The following is a 15,998-nucleotide window of genomic DNA, read 5'->3' as shown; positions in this document are numbered from 1 at the left end:
GAATCTCCGGCTACATTGAAGCAGCTACATAATGCAACATGGCTTGAGTTGCAATATTATGTTTGTGACTTTGATTCGCTCACAAATTTGTGTGATGAAATGGTTTTTAAAAGTATTTATTTCCCCATATAACTCTTGTTCCCTCGCAGAGCCTGAAGTAGTCAGGAACCTCAATGTCAGTGAAATCACAACGTCCTCTGTGTCTCTGAGCTGGACTGAACCAGAGGGAAAGAGCTCTTTCTATAGAGTTCAGTGGATTGATGGAAATTTGAATCAGACTCATATTTTGAATGAAACACACATAAACATCACTGAGCTGACTGCAGGAGAGCAGTACAACTTTACCGTTGTTTCGGTGGCTGGAGATCAGAAAACTTTAGGAGAGACAAAGACAATTTCACTGTATACAAGTAAGAAGTGCAGTAGTTTATAAGCCTATATTTTTCCATTATAGTCAGTTCCAGTTGTCCTCCAGTGAAACTGAACAACTGAGATTTAAACCTGACTTGGTGCTTTTTCTGATAAAGTTTCATGTATTCATGTTTCACTGTCGTCTTTTCTACATTGCGTTCGCCTCTCTGTCCTCAGAGCCTGAAGTAGTCAGGAACCTCAATGTCAGTGAAATCACAACGTCCTCTGTGTCTCTGACCTGGACTAAACCAGAGGAAAAGAGCTCTTTCTATAGAGTTCAGTGGACTGATGGAAATGTAACTGACAGTGACAATGTGACTGAAGCACATATAAACATTACTAACCTGACTGCCGGTGTCCAGTATGAAATAACTGTCACTGCAGTGGCAGGTGACGGCAGTACTGAAGGACGCAGTGAAGCTGTTTCTCAGTATACAAGTAAGTAAGCATTTCAGTGTGGTTCAGACTGTCAGCTTGGGGGGACAAGACTGTCTGCAGTGATCATAAACAGGATGAATCTTTGAGGTTACAATGAGAAAAGTCCGGATGTTGAATAACAAGTCCTCTCAGAGGAGAGCTGGTTCACTGCTGGTTTGGGCATCAGCTAAAATGATGCTGTTTTTGCACTGGACCATGGTGATGACAAGAGAGCTCACCTGTGGAGCAACGCTCTGGCTTGTTTTCTGTGTTTGCCAATCAGCTTTAGCCAAAAACTCAGGTCATAATTACAGCTTTGAAATGAGGTTTCTCACAAAGTGGCGTACCACATATTCAGGGTAAGAGGGTCAGTGATCCAGGGAGGTCTTTGTTTCAAACTGCTATTACTCCATTATATCAGAAGTCAGATGAGGGGCTTTGCTTGTTGAAGTGTGACGACACAACAATGCTAGATGAATCTCCGGCTACATTGAAGCAGCTACATAATGCAACATGGCTTGAGTTGCAATATTATGTTTGTGACTTTGATTCGCTCACAAATTTGTGTGATGAAATGGTTTTTAAAAGTATTTATTTCCCCATATAACTCCTGTTCCCTCGCAGAGCCTCAAGTAGTCAGGAACCTCAATGTCAGTGAAATCACAACGTCCTCTGTGTCTCTGAGCTGGACTGAACCAGAGGGAAAGAGCTCTTTCTATAGAGTTCAGTGGATTGATGGAAATTTGAATCACAGTCGTATTTTGAATGAAACACACATAAACATCACTGATCTGACTGCAGGAGAGCAGTACAACTTTACCATAGTTTCGGTGGCTGGAGATCAGAAAACTTTAGGAGAGGCAAAGACGATTTCACTGTATACAAGTAAGAAGTGCAGTAGTTTATAAGCCTATATTTTTCCATTATAGTCAGTTCCAGTTATCCTCCAGTGAAACTGAACAACTGAGATTTAAACCTGACTTGATGTTTTTTCTGATAAAGTTTCATGTATTCATGTTTCACTGTCGTCTTTCTACATTGCGTTCCCCTCTCTGTTCCCTCACAGAGCCTGAAGTAGTCAGGAACCTCAATGTCAGTGAAATCACAACATCCTCTATATCTCTGATGTGGACTAAACCAGAGGGAAAGAGCTCTTTCTATAGAGTTCAGTGGACTCATGGAAATGTAACTGGCCGTGACAATGTGACTGAAGCACATAAAAACATTACTAACCTGACTGCCGGTGTCCAGTATGAAATAACTGTCACTGCAGTGGCAGGTGACAGCAGTACTGAAGGACGCAGTGAAGCCATTTCTCAGTACACAAGTAAGTAAGCATTTCAATGTGCTGAGGTCACCTGTTGAAGAAGACTGCAGTGATTTTAACTGGTGCAGAGTTGTACACTCGATCATGGTTCTGGCTTTGAACCATGAGAAATGTGTAACAAACTTGCTCATGATGTCCCTTATACCCCAATTTATTTGTTCCCAACTGGTTTAGTCACGGGGTCCAGATTTCTCCTTAGTCATCACTTTAAGGTTCACACTTTATAATTTAATAGGACATATTTGGTTTTATCACAAAATCTAAACAAAACATGGCCTTGGTTAGAACACAACAAATTAAAACATATTGCAAGAATAAACAGTTATGGCACTTCAAAGTAAAAGCTCTGTGCTTGAATTTCACTGACCTTCAAAATGAAGTGTGCTTTTTACAAACATGACATATTTTGGGTGCCCGGTTGTTGAGTGAATAGAGTGGGCTCCCCATGTAGAAAGGCAATATCCTTATCGCAATTGCAGGTTTCCTTTCAGCTCTTGGCCCTTTGCAGCATGTCATCCCTTTCTCTCCCCCTTTCACACTTCAGTTATATCCCGTCAAATAAAGGCAAAAACATTAAACATGAACCGCTGCCCTAATGTGTACACAAATGCTTCCTTTTCTAACATGAGGATGTCTGTTGTATGTTTTGCATTTTTATTTCGATGTTTTGCTTTATTTCCTCTCCTTTTTTATTTGTGCTTTAGGACCCGGTCAAATTGGGAAACATACTGACTTCACAAACACGTCCTCCATCTTTGTGAACTGGACGTCACCTCCTGGTGAGGTGTTCCTGTACCGGGTGGAGTGGCATAACAATGGAGTGCTATTGATCATATACACCAACAATACTTTTACTGTGCTGTCAGACCTGATCCCCGGTACTACCTACATAATCACAATAACTGCCATAGCTGGAGACAATCGCACAAAAGGAGAGGGTTACACATTCAACTCAGTCACAAGTAAGCCGACCTTTATTAAAAATCTCCAAATTATAAATGCACCATAGAGATAAAAGTCACTCCAGAGGTTTTTCCCATTTACACATTCCCAATGGTTCCAGAAAAATCAGAAACATGCTTTGTTGTATGTTTTTTTTCATATTTTGTGATTTTTTTACATTCACAGAACCTGCTAAGGTCGGGAATCTCTCCATAACCAATGTCACAACGACGTCTGTCTCTCTGGACTGGACTAACCTAGAGGGCAATGCTACCTCGTACTTCGTTCAGTGGACTGCCGGTAGAGACCCCATTAGTGACACCACAAATGTAACCTTCTTCATTATCAATAATTTAATCCCGGGATCCCAGTACAACATTACAGTGGCTGCTGTTGCTGTAAATCCCTCAAACAAAGGAGAAGAAACCCTCACAACTACCTTCACAAGTAGGTTCATCTTTTTTTTTCATGATGATCTGGTTTCCTGTCATTTTGTACAAATATGAAACAAATGTTTTGTTCATGACACACCATAATGAAGCTGTAAGCAGAAATACAAGGACAATGTCAATAATTATGACTACCCCTGTGAAAATATATTTTATATTATTATCGCTCTACTTTACTATTTTGTCATTTATTATTGGTTTGCATATCAGCCTTCACTTTGGTGCCCACAGAAGTTACAGGTGACCTTTTATCAATTAATATATAACCATTAACACTTAAAGCATATGTTTAACTACATTATAGTGTAATATACACCATTTATTTATTGTTTATTTTCTACCTATTGTGTTAAATAGGGGAACTTAAAGTAAAGTGTTGCTGTAACATTTAATTTGTAATTGTACAGGGTTTGTGGGGAATGGGGTCAAAAAAGGCAGCTAAAAACAGATTTTTTTTTATTTAGGGCCTTAATGATTATTTTTTGGTGATTTGGTGATTAATCTTTTTTGTTTTTCTAGACTAATCAATTAGTTGTTGCATCAATAAAATGCCATAAAAATGGTAATAATCAGTCTTTCCCAAAGCTCAAGATGACATCTTCAAATGACCCGTTTTGTCCAAAACCCAAGGATATCCAATTTACAGTCATAAAGGAGTAAATATTGTAATACTGATTTAATACTTTGTCAACAGAAACTTAATTGGCAAGTATTTTGATGATTATCAGAAAATTGTGGTATAATGTCATTCATGTTTTTATGTTACATGGCCCTATTACAAACCCTAGATTGTTAAGTATGTATGTATGTTGGAAGTTTGGTTCATAGATTACTAAAATACACTTCATTAATTGAAATGGCATTTACAACAAATATATGTACTTTATTTCCATTATTTCTATAGATGGCCTATTGTTGGTGTGTACTGCACTGGAAATGGTTTTTGTTATTAGGAGATCTTGTCTAACCCTTAACACCCATTGAATTATTATAGGCCATATGGAGTTATGGTGAACACTTATTAATCTGCTCCCGTGGAGCTTGAATGTGCATCGGTGTAAGTCACACTATGTACAGATTAATGTCATCTGTTGTATCTTTCTGTGTAATATTGTTTGTGCTTTATATGTTTTTATTATGTTTATACACTTGCTGCACATCACATCATTGCCCTGCACAACACATCATTGCCCTGAGTGACAAACATGAGTTGAACTGAATTGAATTGAATTGTGCCATTTCAGGATATGAATTATCATGCATTTATAGTGTGTTTTTTTTCACAATACACTGACAAGGAACCAAACCACCTCTTACTTCTTTACTAAACAGAGCCTGAGAAGCCTGAGAACATAATGATTGTTTCACGAGGAACTGGTTACCTGAAAATCAACTGGACTTTGCCTAAAGGGAGGGCTGATCACTATGTGGTGAACATCTCAAATGAGAGACCGATGTATAGCAACATAACAGCAGACACCTCAGCCCTCTTCACTAATTTATTACCTGGGAGAATCTATGTTATCACAGTGACCTCTGTGGCTGGAGACTTCAGTGAGATTTCTGATTCATCTTTATTTGCCACTGGTAAGTTGTATACCTTCTACTGGGACTGTTTTCATGGTTTTGTTTTCAGATTTCGTGCAGCTTGGTAAAAGGGATATACTTCTGATATATTTTTTGGAAGTGAAATCAGTTTTTTTAAATGGGTATAAATCATTAAAACGGATCAGACATAAATAACAACAGACAGTATTAAGTGTGTACCTGTCATTCATACCAATTAGAGCCCACACCTCCTGGTTCCATCATCATCGTTCAGAGGACAAACTCTTCGCTCCATCTGAAGTGGGCGACTCCTGCTATGATGGAGGGCGCTCCAAACATCGGCTACCATATCAACTTCCAGACTGAGGGTGGTGAGGTACAAAATAAAAGCACCTCAGTCAATTACACAGAGCTCTCCTCGCTTTCCTCTGGAACCTCATACAACATAACTGTGCAAACAGTTGGACCTCAGAATTTATGGAGTACGGTCATTCATAATTCTGCTTTCACCCGTAAGTCCCTTATGTTTAAGTTTTTTTTAAATATGGAACAGATAAAATAAAATAATTAAATTAAATTATTATTATTATTATTATTATTATTATTATTATTATTATTATTTTGTCTGTTTGCCCTGAATACCACTGCATTAATCATGCCAAAACATTATCAGTATATCCCAAGTGATGCAAATCTCTTCTTGCTTATTGGCTAACAATTTTCCTTGTTTGTCTTTTTTCCAGTGCCCAACCCTGTGTTGAACCTCAAAGCCAGTCCTAAATCCACCACCTCAGTAGAAGTGAAATGGTCAGATCCGCAGGGCTTCAAGCCGCATTACAAATATTTAGTTAAAGCCTACAATAATACAGGAGCACTGTTTAGTCAAACAGCTGAACGTAATAGCATTGATGTACCCAGCCTGGAGCCAGGAACCAGATATGATATTAATGTCACAACGATAGCAGCAGCGGAAAGTGAATCCACAGTGGAACAGACATTCAGCTATACAAGTAAAGCCTTAAATTTAAATATGCATTTGCAGATAAATCAGAAATATCCTAAATGCACAAAATGTTTAAGCATACTTCAAAAATGTCTTTGGTCTTATGCAACTTTCTGCTGTATTTGCTGCAGTGCCCAAAGCAGTGACCAACCTCGTAGTGGGTGTGAGCACAAGGACCATTAATCTGACGTGGCTCAGACAAAGTGACCATAAAGCTTCCTACTCCTACCTGGTGATAGCGCTCCAGGATGCCAAGATGGTTCAGAATGATTCAACTGAGGTTGAGAATTACACTTTCACCGATCTGACCCCTGGAACCTTGTACACTTTTGATGTGTTTACAGTTGTAGAAGGGGTCAGGTCCGAAGTGGAGAGCACATCAAATTACACAGGTGTGTCTTCAAAGCTTCTGACATAAAACATTTTGGCTGGCTAAAATGATGAATTTGCTTAATCAAAGTTGCAGTACAAAAGGAACAAAAAAATGCAGTTATGCATTGAGTGATTGATATATTCTGGCAACTTGTTTCCATAAATTAATTAAATGAACAATTATTGGTCCCAAGTAGGTCAAAAAAAGAATATATTTAAGGCTATATACATATTATTTTCTCTAAATCCAGCGAAGTTACACCAGCCTCCTTCAAACTGCACTGCCCCTTGGAGATTAACTTGCAAAATTTAAAGTGTAAAATTACTGACAGATAGTAAAAAAAAAAAATGTATTTCAGAATTTTATTTGCGTCACATTTTCTGCAGAAGTAATTCTCTCAAATTTGATTTTGGTCAGAATACATTTGAATTTTTAATTGCATATAGAATACATGATAAGCTATGACCCAGCGCTGTGTATTTCTTCAAGTTAATATGTTCAGAAAAGGGCTGGCACAATATCAGATTTTGACTACATGGTTATCATGGCCAGAGGAGTTCATAATAACAATATTATTGTTATAACTATAAAAAAAAATAATATTAACAGTATTGGTGTCTGTCAATTCATCTTTAACCAGCGGAAACGGCTAGAAATGGGAACAGTTTAAGAGTAGTTTACTAACAGGATTTCACCTTGTGTGTATTATTAAGATGGTATCAGTATTATATTTTTAATGGTTATCATCAAAACTGGTATATTGTGACACCCCTAATTCAGGCAGAGTTAAAACTAAGCCATTTCTAAATGAATAATACATCAAATTTCATTTATTTATCTATATACTTACAGAGCCTGAATCAGCTACTGACATCACAGCTATAGGAAGCACAACTACCATGACAGTGAGTTGGACACAAGCAGTTGGGGAGGTGGGGTCCTATACCATCCTCCTGTACAAAGGCACAATGTTGGTTAGAAACGCCACAAATCTGAGCAACACTACTGTGAAGAAAGAGTTTCTCAACCTCACACCAGGAGTGCTTTACTGTGTGGAAGTGATCACCAAAAGTGGACCATATGAGATAGCAAACCCACATGTTTGCAATGCAACATGTAAGTTACATTAACACATAAAAACTTATAAACCTGTATGAAAATGCCCAAAGTGTTTGAACACAGCGCTAACAAAACAGTTTCCCCTCTTCTGTTCAGTTCCCACCCCTCCTGGTTCCATTGAAGTGGAGTCTCAGACTGTGGAGTCCATCAACTTCACCTGGGGCCTTCCAAACGGCATGGACCATAATCAATACAACTTTAGTGTGTCCACCTTCAATGGCTCCTTTCTGACTGGGAACAACTGGTTCTTGCTGGACAAGCTCCAGTCTGGAAGCCCCTATAGTATCTCTGTTGTTACTGTGGGCGTGAAGAACTATGAGAGCACCGCAGTGACAACACAAAAATTTACCAGTGAGTGTGCTTAACACACTCGATCACACTAGGGTTATTATTACTTTATGATATTAAGTTTAAGTTTGTCTTTCTTTTGGGGGGGGGGGGGTTATTAATGTAATTACTGATGTCAGTTTTGTTGTTATTTATTATTATTGCTAAACTTGCATTTTTTGTGCTTTTGATTATTATTATGATGATAATGTGACAGTGACAGATCCCAAAGAGATATTTTGTTTACATTTGCAAGCAGTATTATTTTCCAAAAATTCATAATGCTTATAAAAACACTGTGAATTTACATAGTTTATCAGTAAGCATTAGGTAAAAATACTAAAGTGTTAACAATACTTGGATTTAATATCACTTTTGACTATAAACTACTACAGTTTTTATTTAGTATTTAGTTGTACTTATGACAGTAACCTTTCTACACAAACAATCTGACAAATTCTGATATTTATAGTGATATTATTAAACTGCTTTATGAGCCAGATGGGTAGCTTTTATCCAGCGTGTCTGCAGGTCCTTAGAAAGTCTTAAATTTAATTGTGTAAATATTAGGCCTTAAAAAACATTAATTAGTCTTAAATTTGAATTTGCAAGGTCTCAATTACCTCAAACATGATCAGATTTTATGTATCTGTGTTTTATTTTTTATTTTTTCCTGAATAAGTTAAAATCTTCTTCACTTTTGTTCATACTTTTGTTGTTCCACATTTTTCAAACACTGAATCTAAAACTGTGTTCCAGATTTACACCTGGAATTACCTGTTGGAAAAAATAACCTAACTCACTCGAATAACCAAATGTCTACACAAAACCTACCTCTGCAGGCAACAACATATTTAATTACCTTTATAGTTATCTATGATGCGCAAATTAGAAAATGATGTTTTGTCCAAAAAATCTTAAATTTATGTTAAGGATTACCTTAAAAGGTCCAAAAAAGCATTAATTTTAAGTATCTGAAAGTTGTAGACACCCTGTTATCAAATCAAGACCACTCATTGGCAGTGACAGGTGACACACTGAGTACATCTGCTTATTATTATTAACGTCCAAAAGCTTTTTTGTAGGAAGTGTTCATCCTTTATGCCTTTCTGGCAAACCACAAATGCTATTTCTTACTGTTTGGCCAAATTCTGACACTGTAACTCATCTGTCTCATTATCTCAGGGCCATATCCTGTAACTAAGCTGAGACCATCAGAAATCACCACAAACGCAATGACCTTGGTGTGGGAGCAGCTGGAGAGCAAACCTCAGTACTCATATGTGGTGCAGACCACCAACGGCTCTTTTTCTCAAAATGAGACTGTTTTAAACAAAACCATAACAATCACTGGACTTCTCTCTGGGAGCAACTACAGCTTCACTGTCACCACACAGGCAGCAGATGGGACTCCGGCAGCTCCAGAGACAGTGTCCTACTTTACTCGTATGTTTTATATCCTAACCAAGATGTTGTCTATACAACTGAGAACAAGCAAAATTAACCCAAAAAACTGCCAAACTAAATTACAATTAAGGCATGGGATGATTTAGTTTATGATTATTTCTTTAAGTTGTAATTGCTCTGCTTCTTTAATAGATTGAGAGAGTTTGAAAGATTATGTCTATTATGTTGATTGATAAGAAAAACTCTCTGCTCTGTTCATAGGTCCGCATGGTATTAGACAGTTGGAAGCTGAAACGTTAAACACAAGTGCTGTACGTCTGGTTTGGATGACACCACTGGAGTACAAGACTGAATACACATATCGAGTTGAGACTACAGGCTGTGGCTCCAAAAACAACACTCTTGCAGAAAATTACACAGAGATCTCACAGCTCACTGCGGGAACCAACTGCACCTTCTGTGTTTTTGTCAGGGCAGAGAATGATATCGAAGGGGAAGCACACTGCACCTCTCAGTACACCAGTAAGACTATTACCTATCATTGTTTTCTTACAAATTGTCAAATGGGTTGATCAGCTTTAATCCTTCCTCCTCTGCACATTAACAGAGCCTGAGGCTGTGCAACCCAGTATTACCAGCGCGGGCTCCAATAGTTCAATCCTGGTGTCATGGACCAAACCTTCTGGGAATGTGGAGCGCTATAAGGTTTATCTAAACAGCACTGCCACATCTTTAAAGGAGGCAGAGCTGGACTCCACAAAAAACTCCACAATTCTGTTTGACAGCTTACCTGCTGGAAGTCTTTACACTGCTGTGGTGTTCACACACAGTGGACCCTTCAAAGCATCGTCTGAATTTATTACGAATGCAACTTGTAAGTATGATGAATTTTTTAGATCTTCAGTGCTTTAATATTCAGTAATTCACAGCTATGGATCAAACAACAAACAGCTGCATACTTTACATCACTGTTGAGGTTTTCAGATGCATAAAGTACTTCATTTAACTTTTTTTTTAAAAAAATCATTAATCATTAATTGACTTTGAAGCTTTTATGACACTTGAAATCCACAACAGTGAAATATTGTTTGTCTTAATATTTATTTTTTTTATAATCAGGCAGTGGTGGATGAAATACCTGAAAGCCATTCTTTGGTCAAAGTACAGATATTTAACCAGAAAATGAGTTGAAGTCGCCAAAAGTTAAAGTCGCTTATTAGAATATTACTTGGGTAAAAGTAAAGATCTGATGTTTACAGATAATACTCAAATATCAAAGGTTACTTTTTGAAATTAAATGTAATTACATATTAAAAATAAAAATACAAGTAAATGCTGTAATTAAAAAAAGAGCTTTGCATTCTGATGATTAGAGGGATATTTCTTTGCAGGATAAACCACCTTAAAATGAAGCCTACAGTACCTTTAAAGAAAAATTCATTGATCCGTCTGACCCTCCTTCTCTCCTCCCTTCCTTCCCTATTAAGTAGCTAAAATGCTCAGGGGAAACAGTGGATTTTACACAGAAAATGCAGTGGAGTAGAAGTAAAAGCTGACAGCAATTTAAAAACTCAATCATTGTGATTCTTTTTTTAGGTTATTTAAAACTAAAGAAAACTTACTTATTATATTATATTCCATTTCTGCCAATATATCTCCCTATATCCTACACACTGGACCTTTAAGCATTCATATTTTGGTTTAGTGTTGTCAAGATACTAGGATTTCTAACTTTGATACAATGCCTTGAAAAAATATTTATATTCCATGCCATTTCCGCTAAAAAATGGACATTGAGGGATTCTTTTTTTCATTATTAAAGGAATAATATATAATAAGAGTAGAACAGGACAACAACGACTTTTCTTGCAGAGATCAGCAGAATAACTGTAGTAAGCATTAACAATAAGACAGAACGAGAAAGCACAGCTAGTACTGATGTAACGCTACTGTGAAAATGATTCATTCAATTCATGATCTTATTTTAACCCCCAGTCCCTAACCCTCCTGGGGCAATTGACATCCAGATGAAGACAAACGGCTCCATTTACATCACATGGGAGGAAGCACCTGGGATGTCCAGTGCATCGTTTCATTACTTGTTGACTGACCTATTATCCCCGGGAGGAGAATACATCACGGCCAACACCACCAGTCATAATTTTACCTCTCTACTTTCCGGGACTTCCTACAACATCTCCGTAGCAACAGTGGGTGTGATGGATTTTAAGAGTGAGAAGGTTCAGGTCCACATGGTCACAACACGTAAGGGTTTTGTTTTTGAAGGAAGCACAAGTGCCTTCATGTTTCACCTTTATTGTCTAGTAACATTTACATTTCAATCTCTTTCAAACAATCAGGGCCGTTCAGTGTGAAGTATCCTATAGCTTTGCCAGCAGAGGAGAGCATCACAGTGAAGTGGGCCGAACCCGACGAATACAAGGAAAGCTATCGTTACAATCTGACCTGGAAAAACTCAGATGGGCGCCATGGAGAAAAATTAATCAAAGAAAATGAGACAAAAATTGAATCCCTGGTTCCTGGCACGCTCTATGATATAGGTGTCACCACACAGACGTTTGATGGAACCGAAGGTGCTACAATAAAGATTTCCAGCTGCACAAGTATGGTTAAAACTGCCTATTAATTCTTTCAATTCTGCACATATAAAAAGTGTCATAGGTGATTTCAGGGTTAATTCTGAGTTCATTTGATAAGAATTTAGTATTTAGAACGTTTTATTAAACAACATGTGAACCATTTGTACTGTTAAACAAATCTATAGGTTAATGATAGTGAGTTACATTTTTTTAAGTAATGGAAAGAATGTCGCTCACAGTAAATGGTTAAGACATTTTTGGTTAGTATCATCTGAAGACACTGAAAAAATAATATGCAAAGTTATTATTGGATGTTGTTTATTCCAAATATCCGTATCTGGTTGATGTTGCAGATGCAAGCCCAGTGAAAAATCTTGTATGTGAAGCTCCCAACACAACAAATGCAAAAGTCATCCTGTCCTGGGTGAAACCCAGTGGCCGGCACTCTGGCTTCCAGGTCACTGTAAACGATGGCGAGATCATCAACTCAACAAACATCTGTTGTACTCACACTGTGTCCGGCCTTCGCCACTATACTCAATACAGTCTGACCGTGGAGACTCAGAGCTGTGGACGACCCAGCACTCCTACGTCTGTTCTCTGCCAGACAGGCATCACAAGTAGGAGGCTTCTTAAACATTATAATTACACAATGGTAGCATGTCATTAAAAATAAAATGTCCATTATGTATTCAGGTAAAAACCTCTCAAGATCAAATCTTTTCTCTTTCCTTTTTTTCTGAAGATCCACCTGTTCCAGACAACTCTGAGAAACTGGTGAAAGTGGATAACAAGGAGCACTACAGGTTCAGCCTTCAGATTGACTCCAGCCTGCTGGACAACACCAGTGGTCCAATCACATATGTTGGTGTGCTGGTGACGGATAAGACCCCTGGTGAGTTGTTTTTCTCTTCTTAATCCCTTAATGGAGTGTTGTAATTATGTTTTGCTATCGTAAATCACTGTTTTCTTTATTTGTTTCAAATGATAAATAGACTTATTACAGGAGCTTGCCTGTCAAGAGCTCATTACAGTAATTCCTGTCCTTCCAGGTGACACAAGTAATCTGACAAAGTACTTGGGAAAAACATATGAGCAGTGGAAGTCAGGTGATACTTCAGTATACCTGGCAACAGTCAGAAAAAACAGCTTTCCAAAAAAGAGCAGGAGAACAGTCAGAGAAATCATCTCCCAATCACGCAATGGAGGGAGCTTTCTGAACATAGACATAGGAGACAAAACCACATGGGAGGGCTACACGAATGGTGTTCTGGATGCCAATAAAGACTACAGGTAAGAACACAAACACTGTTGTGCATAAGTAGGTGTGCAGAAGTAGATAATAAACAGTGGGGACTTCTCAAAGATATTATTTTATTATATATTTTACGTAGGGCTGTCCCAGAATTAAAAATGCAGAGATAAATTAAGTCACTTGCCATGTGTTTACCTACTATGTAAGGACTGTCACAAATGCCAGTTTTTGGGCTACTGACGCTTCATTGTCAAGTATCCGCAATCAATGATGGGAGACAAGAGGACATTAATGAATGAATGAATTTCATTGTACAAATACACACAGTGTATTGATCCGCTTAGCCCCTCTCTTTCTCTCTCTGTTTAGCATGAGACTGCAGTTCTGCCTGGGACACAGTCACACATGCAGTGACAGGGAGAACTGTTACCAGCACAGGGCTCATTATACCCCCATGTTTACTAAACAGTTCTCTGAGTAAAGCTATTTTGGTGTCAGTGTGAGCAGCAGTGGAACGCAATCGAGCCCCCTCGCCGCTCCTCCAAATGCAGCCCTCCTAATTCCCACACACTGGACCTTTAAAGTTAAAAATCCACTGTGTAGGACTTAGGGGGGATCTGCTTGCAGAAATGGTATATAATGTTCATATCACTTTGATTTTATTAGTGCATAATAAGATTCAAGACTCCTTAGTTTTCATTCAGACTCCATATCAGACAGGTACACAGTAGAATGAAATTACGTTGCATCTAGCTCAAGACACTAAAAACTATTAACAAAAATATTCATCTTTATGTATATGCATATGTAAAAAGCAATTAAATAATAAACTGAAAATGAGAATCATTGCCTTCAAATAAGCCATTGTAATGTACAAACGGATCAAGTGCGATGTGTATATCTCTTAACTTATTTGTTTAATCCTGCAGATATGCTATTGCGTTGTTCACCAGTCTGAATCTGCAAAACAAGCTTGTGGATCTTCAAGTTTCACTGGTGTCAGTAACACAATTTTATCCTGCTGTTTCACTCCCACAAAACCCAGGTACCACATTCAGAACCAAATGTTTAACTTCGAAATGCACCCAAAAAGTGAGGAAATGCTCACTGGCCTCTTTCTGTGTCTTTCTGTTACAATCTCTGTCAATATTTCAGTTGTCATCGGCATTGCAGTCGGGGCAACATTGGGGATTTTTTGCGTTCTCTTCATCATCCTCATAGGCTTCATTGTTTACTGGAAAAGGTTTGTCATCATCATCATCATCATCATCATCATCATCATCATCATCATCATTTATTTTAAAAAATACTGTGTATAACACTAAATCTGACCTTGCTGTTCCTATACTTAAGGTTATCCAACAAAGAATCATCAGACATCCAGATTCATTCCCTGAGGTAAGATTTTCATTTTCTTTTGTTACTATATGTCTAAAGTAAAAGGACAACAGTTGTTTCAAAAAGTGTTGGTAAACATTGCTTTTTCCTCTTTCTTTCTACAGATCTAAAGTGTAAGTATAAAATCTTCTAAATCATAATGCCAGGTCAGATTTGTCAATGGCATCCAGGGCCAGTGATTTTCTAAACAAAACTCAATGTTGTCCATACGAGCAGAAGTGTGGAGGTGAGGGTGGAGGACTATGAGGCTTACTACAAGAAGCAGAAAGCAGACTCCAACTGTGGCTTTGCTGAAGAGTTTGAGGTAAAGCTCAATATTCAAGGCCTCTTGGTAAATTTGCTTTGTCAGGCCATTACTGCAAAAAAAAAAAAGTAATCTAATTTAATCATTTGGACAGTATGACTGAATGTGTATATGTGATCATGAATCCTTAGAAATCTTGACTTGCTTTTTTGTTTTGGTACAGCACATGCACCAGATTTTAGGCATTAAGTGAGTCATCCAGCCATCAGTCACACTGGTTTCATTTCTTTTTAAAGGACCTGAAGCTTGTTGGTACAGCTCAGTCAAAAACAAATGCTCTGACGTTGGAGAACAAGCCCAAGAACCGCTACAACAATGTGCTTCCCTGTGAGTCACCTCAACAAATCCACCTCTGCTGCTTTCAAAAATAACCATCCTCACTCCTTAAACCATATCATCACCTATCATATCATATTTACTTTCATTATCCCATTCAAAATCATCGCACACATCAGTGCAGCCATACTATTTTATACATACATGGCATTTTTTCCATTTCTCTTTTCTCACCTCCTAGATGACTCCTCTAGGGTGAAACTCTCTATTGTCCATGGGAGTCCATATGATGACTACATCAATGCTAACTACATGCCGGTGCGTACTGACACTTTTTTAAACAGCCCTCTGCCTCGGTCATTGCCTCAGTACCAGTAAAAATCCTACTGGACAACATAACCACTCATGCTTTTTAAACTATTCCACCTTCATCTACAATTATGTTTAAAACCTTTGAAAATTTCTTAGAAAACTGAGCACAATGGGTGTTTGTGTTCTTTGTCTTGGCCAATGTTTTCTGTGACAGGGGTACAACTCCAGGAAGGAGTTTATTGCAGCTCAGGGTCCTTTGCCCACCACAGTCAACGATTTCTGGAGGATGATCTGGGAGAAGAACGTCCAGACGCTGGTCATGCTGACACGCTGTAATGAACAGGGACGAGTGAGTACCAACACACACCCAACACCTTGGAACAACAGGCATGTTTACATACATGGGCACATACACCTTATGTCTTCCCTAGTGTTAGCCAGCAGACTTTTGTGCCTGGACACTGAAAGTTACACCTAAATGTAAACAATAACATATTCAGTGAATGCATCCTCCATGTTAAAGGAATACT

The 15,998-nt window shown here is 38.1% G+C and overlaps 1 protein-coding gene across 5 annotated transcripts in view; it reads left to right on the top strand.

The window, feature by feature from the left end:
* LOC121950632 (receptor-type tyrosine-protein phosphatase beta) overlaps positions 1 to 15,998 on the top strand; it is a 41,089-nt gene that overhangs the window by 22,017 nt on the left and 3,074 nt on the right. For 2 of the 5 annotated variants that reach the window (XM_088080009.1, XM_088080007.1), the window contains 24 exons: positions 150 to 410; positions 589 to 849; positions 1,453 to 1,713; positions 1,895 to 2,155; positions 2,860 to 3,117; positions 3,284 to 3,544; positions 4,879 to 5,133; positions 5,334 to 5,606; positions 5,838 to 6,104; positions 6,229 to 6,489; positions 7,323 to 7,586; positions 7,686 to 7,940; positions 9,102 to 9,362; positions 9,585 to 9,845; positions 9,931 to 10,197; positions 11,319 to 11,588; positions 11,684 to 11,947; positions 12,277 to 12,543; positions 12,669 to 12,818; positions 12,976 to 13,216; positions 14,108 to 14,223; positions 14,334 to 14,421; positions 14,532 to 14,576; positions 14,681 to 14,875. In XM_088080009.1, the coding sequence (XP_087936135.1) occupies positions 150 to 410; positions 589 to 849; positions 1,453 to 1,713; positions 1,895 to 2,155; positions 2,860 to 3,117; positions 3,284 to 3,544; positions 4,879 to 5,133; positions 5,334 to 5,606; positions 5,838 to 6,104; positions 6,229 to 6,489; positions 7,323 to 7,586; positions 7,686 to 7,940; positions 9,102 to 9,362; positions 9,585 to 9,845; positions 9,931 to 10,197; positions 11,319 to 11,588; positions 11,684 to 11,947; positions 12,277 to 12,543; positions 12,669 to 12,818; positions 12,976 to 13,216; positions 14,108 to 14,223; positions 14,334 to 14,421; positions 14,532 to 14,576; positions 14,681 to 14,693 (5,381 nt within the window). In that variant the 3' untranslated portion in view covers positions 14,694 to 14,875. Of the gene's footprint in view, positions 1 to 149; positions 411 to 588; positions 850 to 1,452; positions 1,714 to 1,894; positions 2,156 to 2,859; positions 3,118 to 3,283; positions 3,545 to 4,878; positions 5,134 to 5,333; positions 5,607 to 5,837; positions 6,105 to 6,228; positions 6,490 to 7,322; positions 7,587 to 7,685; positions 7,941 to 9,101; positions 9,363 to 9,584; positions 9,846 to 9,930; positions 10,198 to 11,318; positions 11,589 to 11,683; positions 11,948 to 12,276; positions 12,544 to 12,668; positions 12,819 to 12,975; positions 13,217 to 14,107; positions 14,224 to 14,333; positions 14,422 to 14,531; positions 14,581 to 14,680; positions 14,881 to 15,116; positions 15,208 to 15,397; positions 15,475 to 15,682; positions 15,818 to 15,998 lie in introns of those variants that run through there. The other 3 variants (XM_088080012.1, XM_088080011.1, XM_088080008.1) reach the window with 3 other exon arrangements.

The sequence above is a fragment of the Plectropomus leopardus genome, chromosome 7 (genome assembly GCF_026936395.1).
Source record: "Plectropomus leopardus strain MGB_pleo_1.0 chromosome 7, ASM2693639v1, whole genome shotgun sequence".
NCBI classification, from domain to species: Eukaryota; Metazoa; Chordata; class Actinopteri; order Perciformes; family Serranidae; genus Plectropomus; species Plectropomus leopardus.
This window is presented reverse-complemented; position numbering and strand designations above follow the sequence as displayed.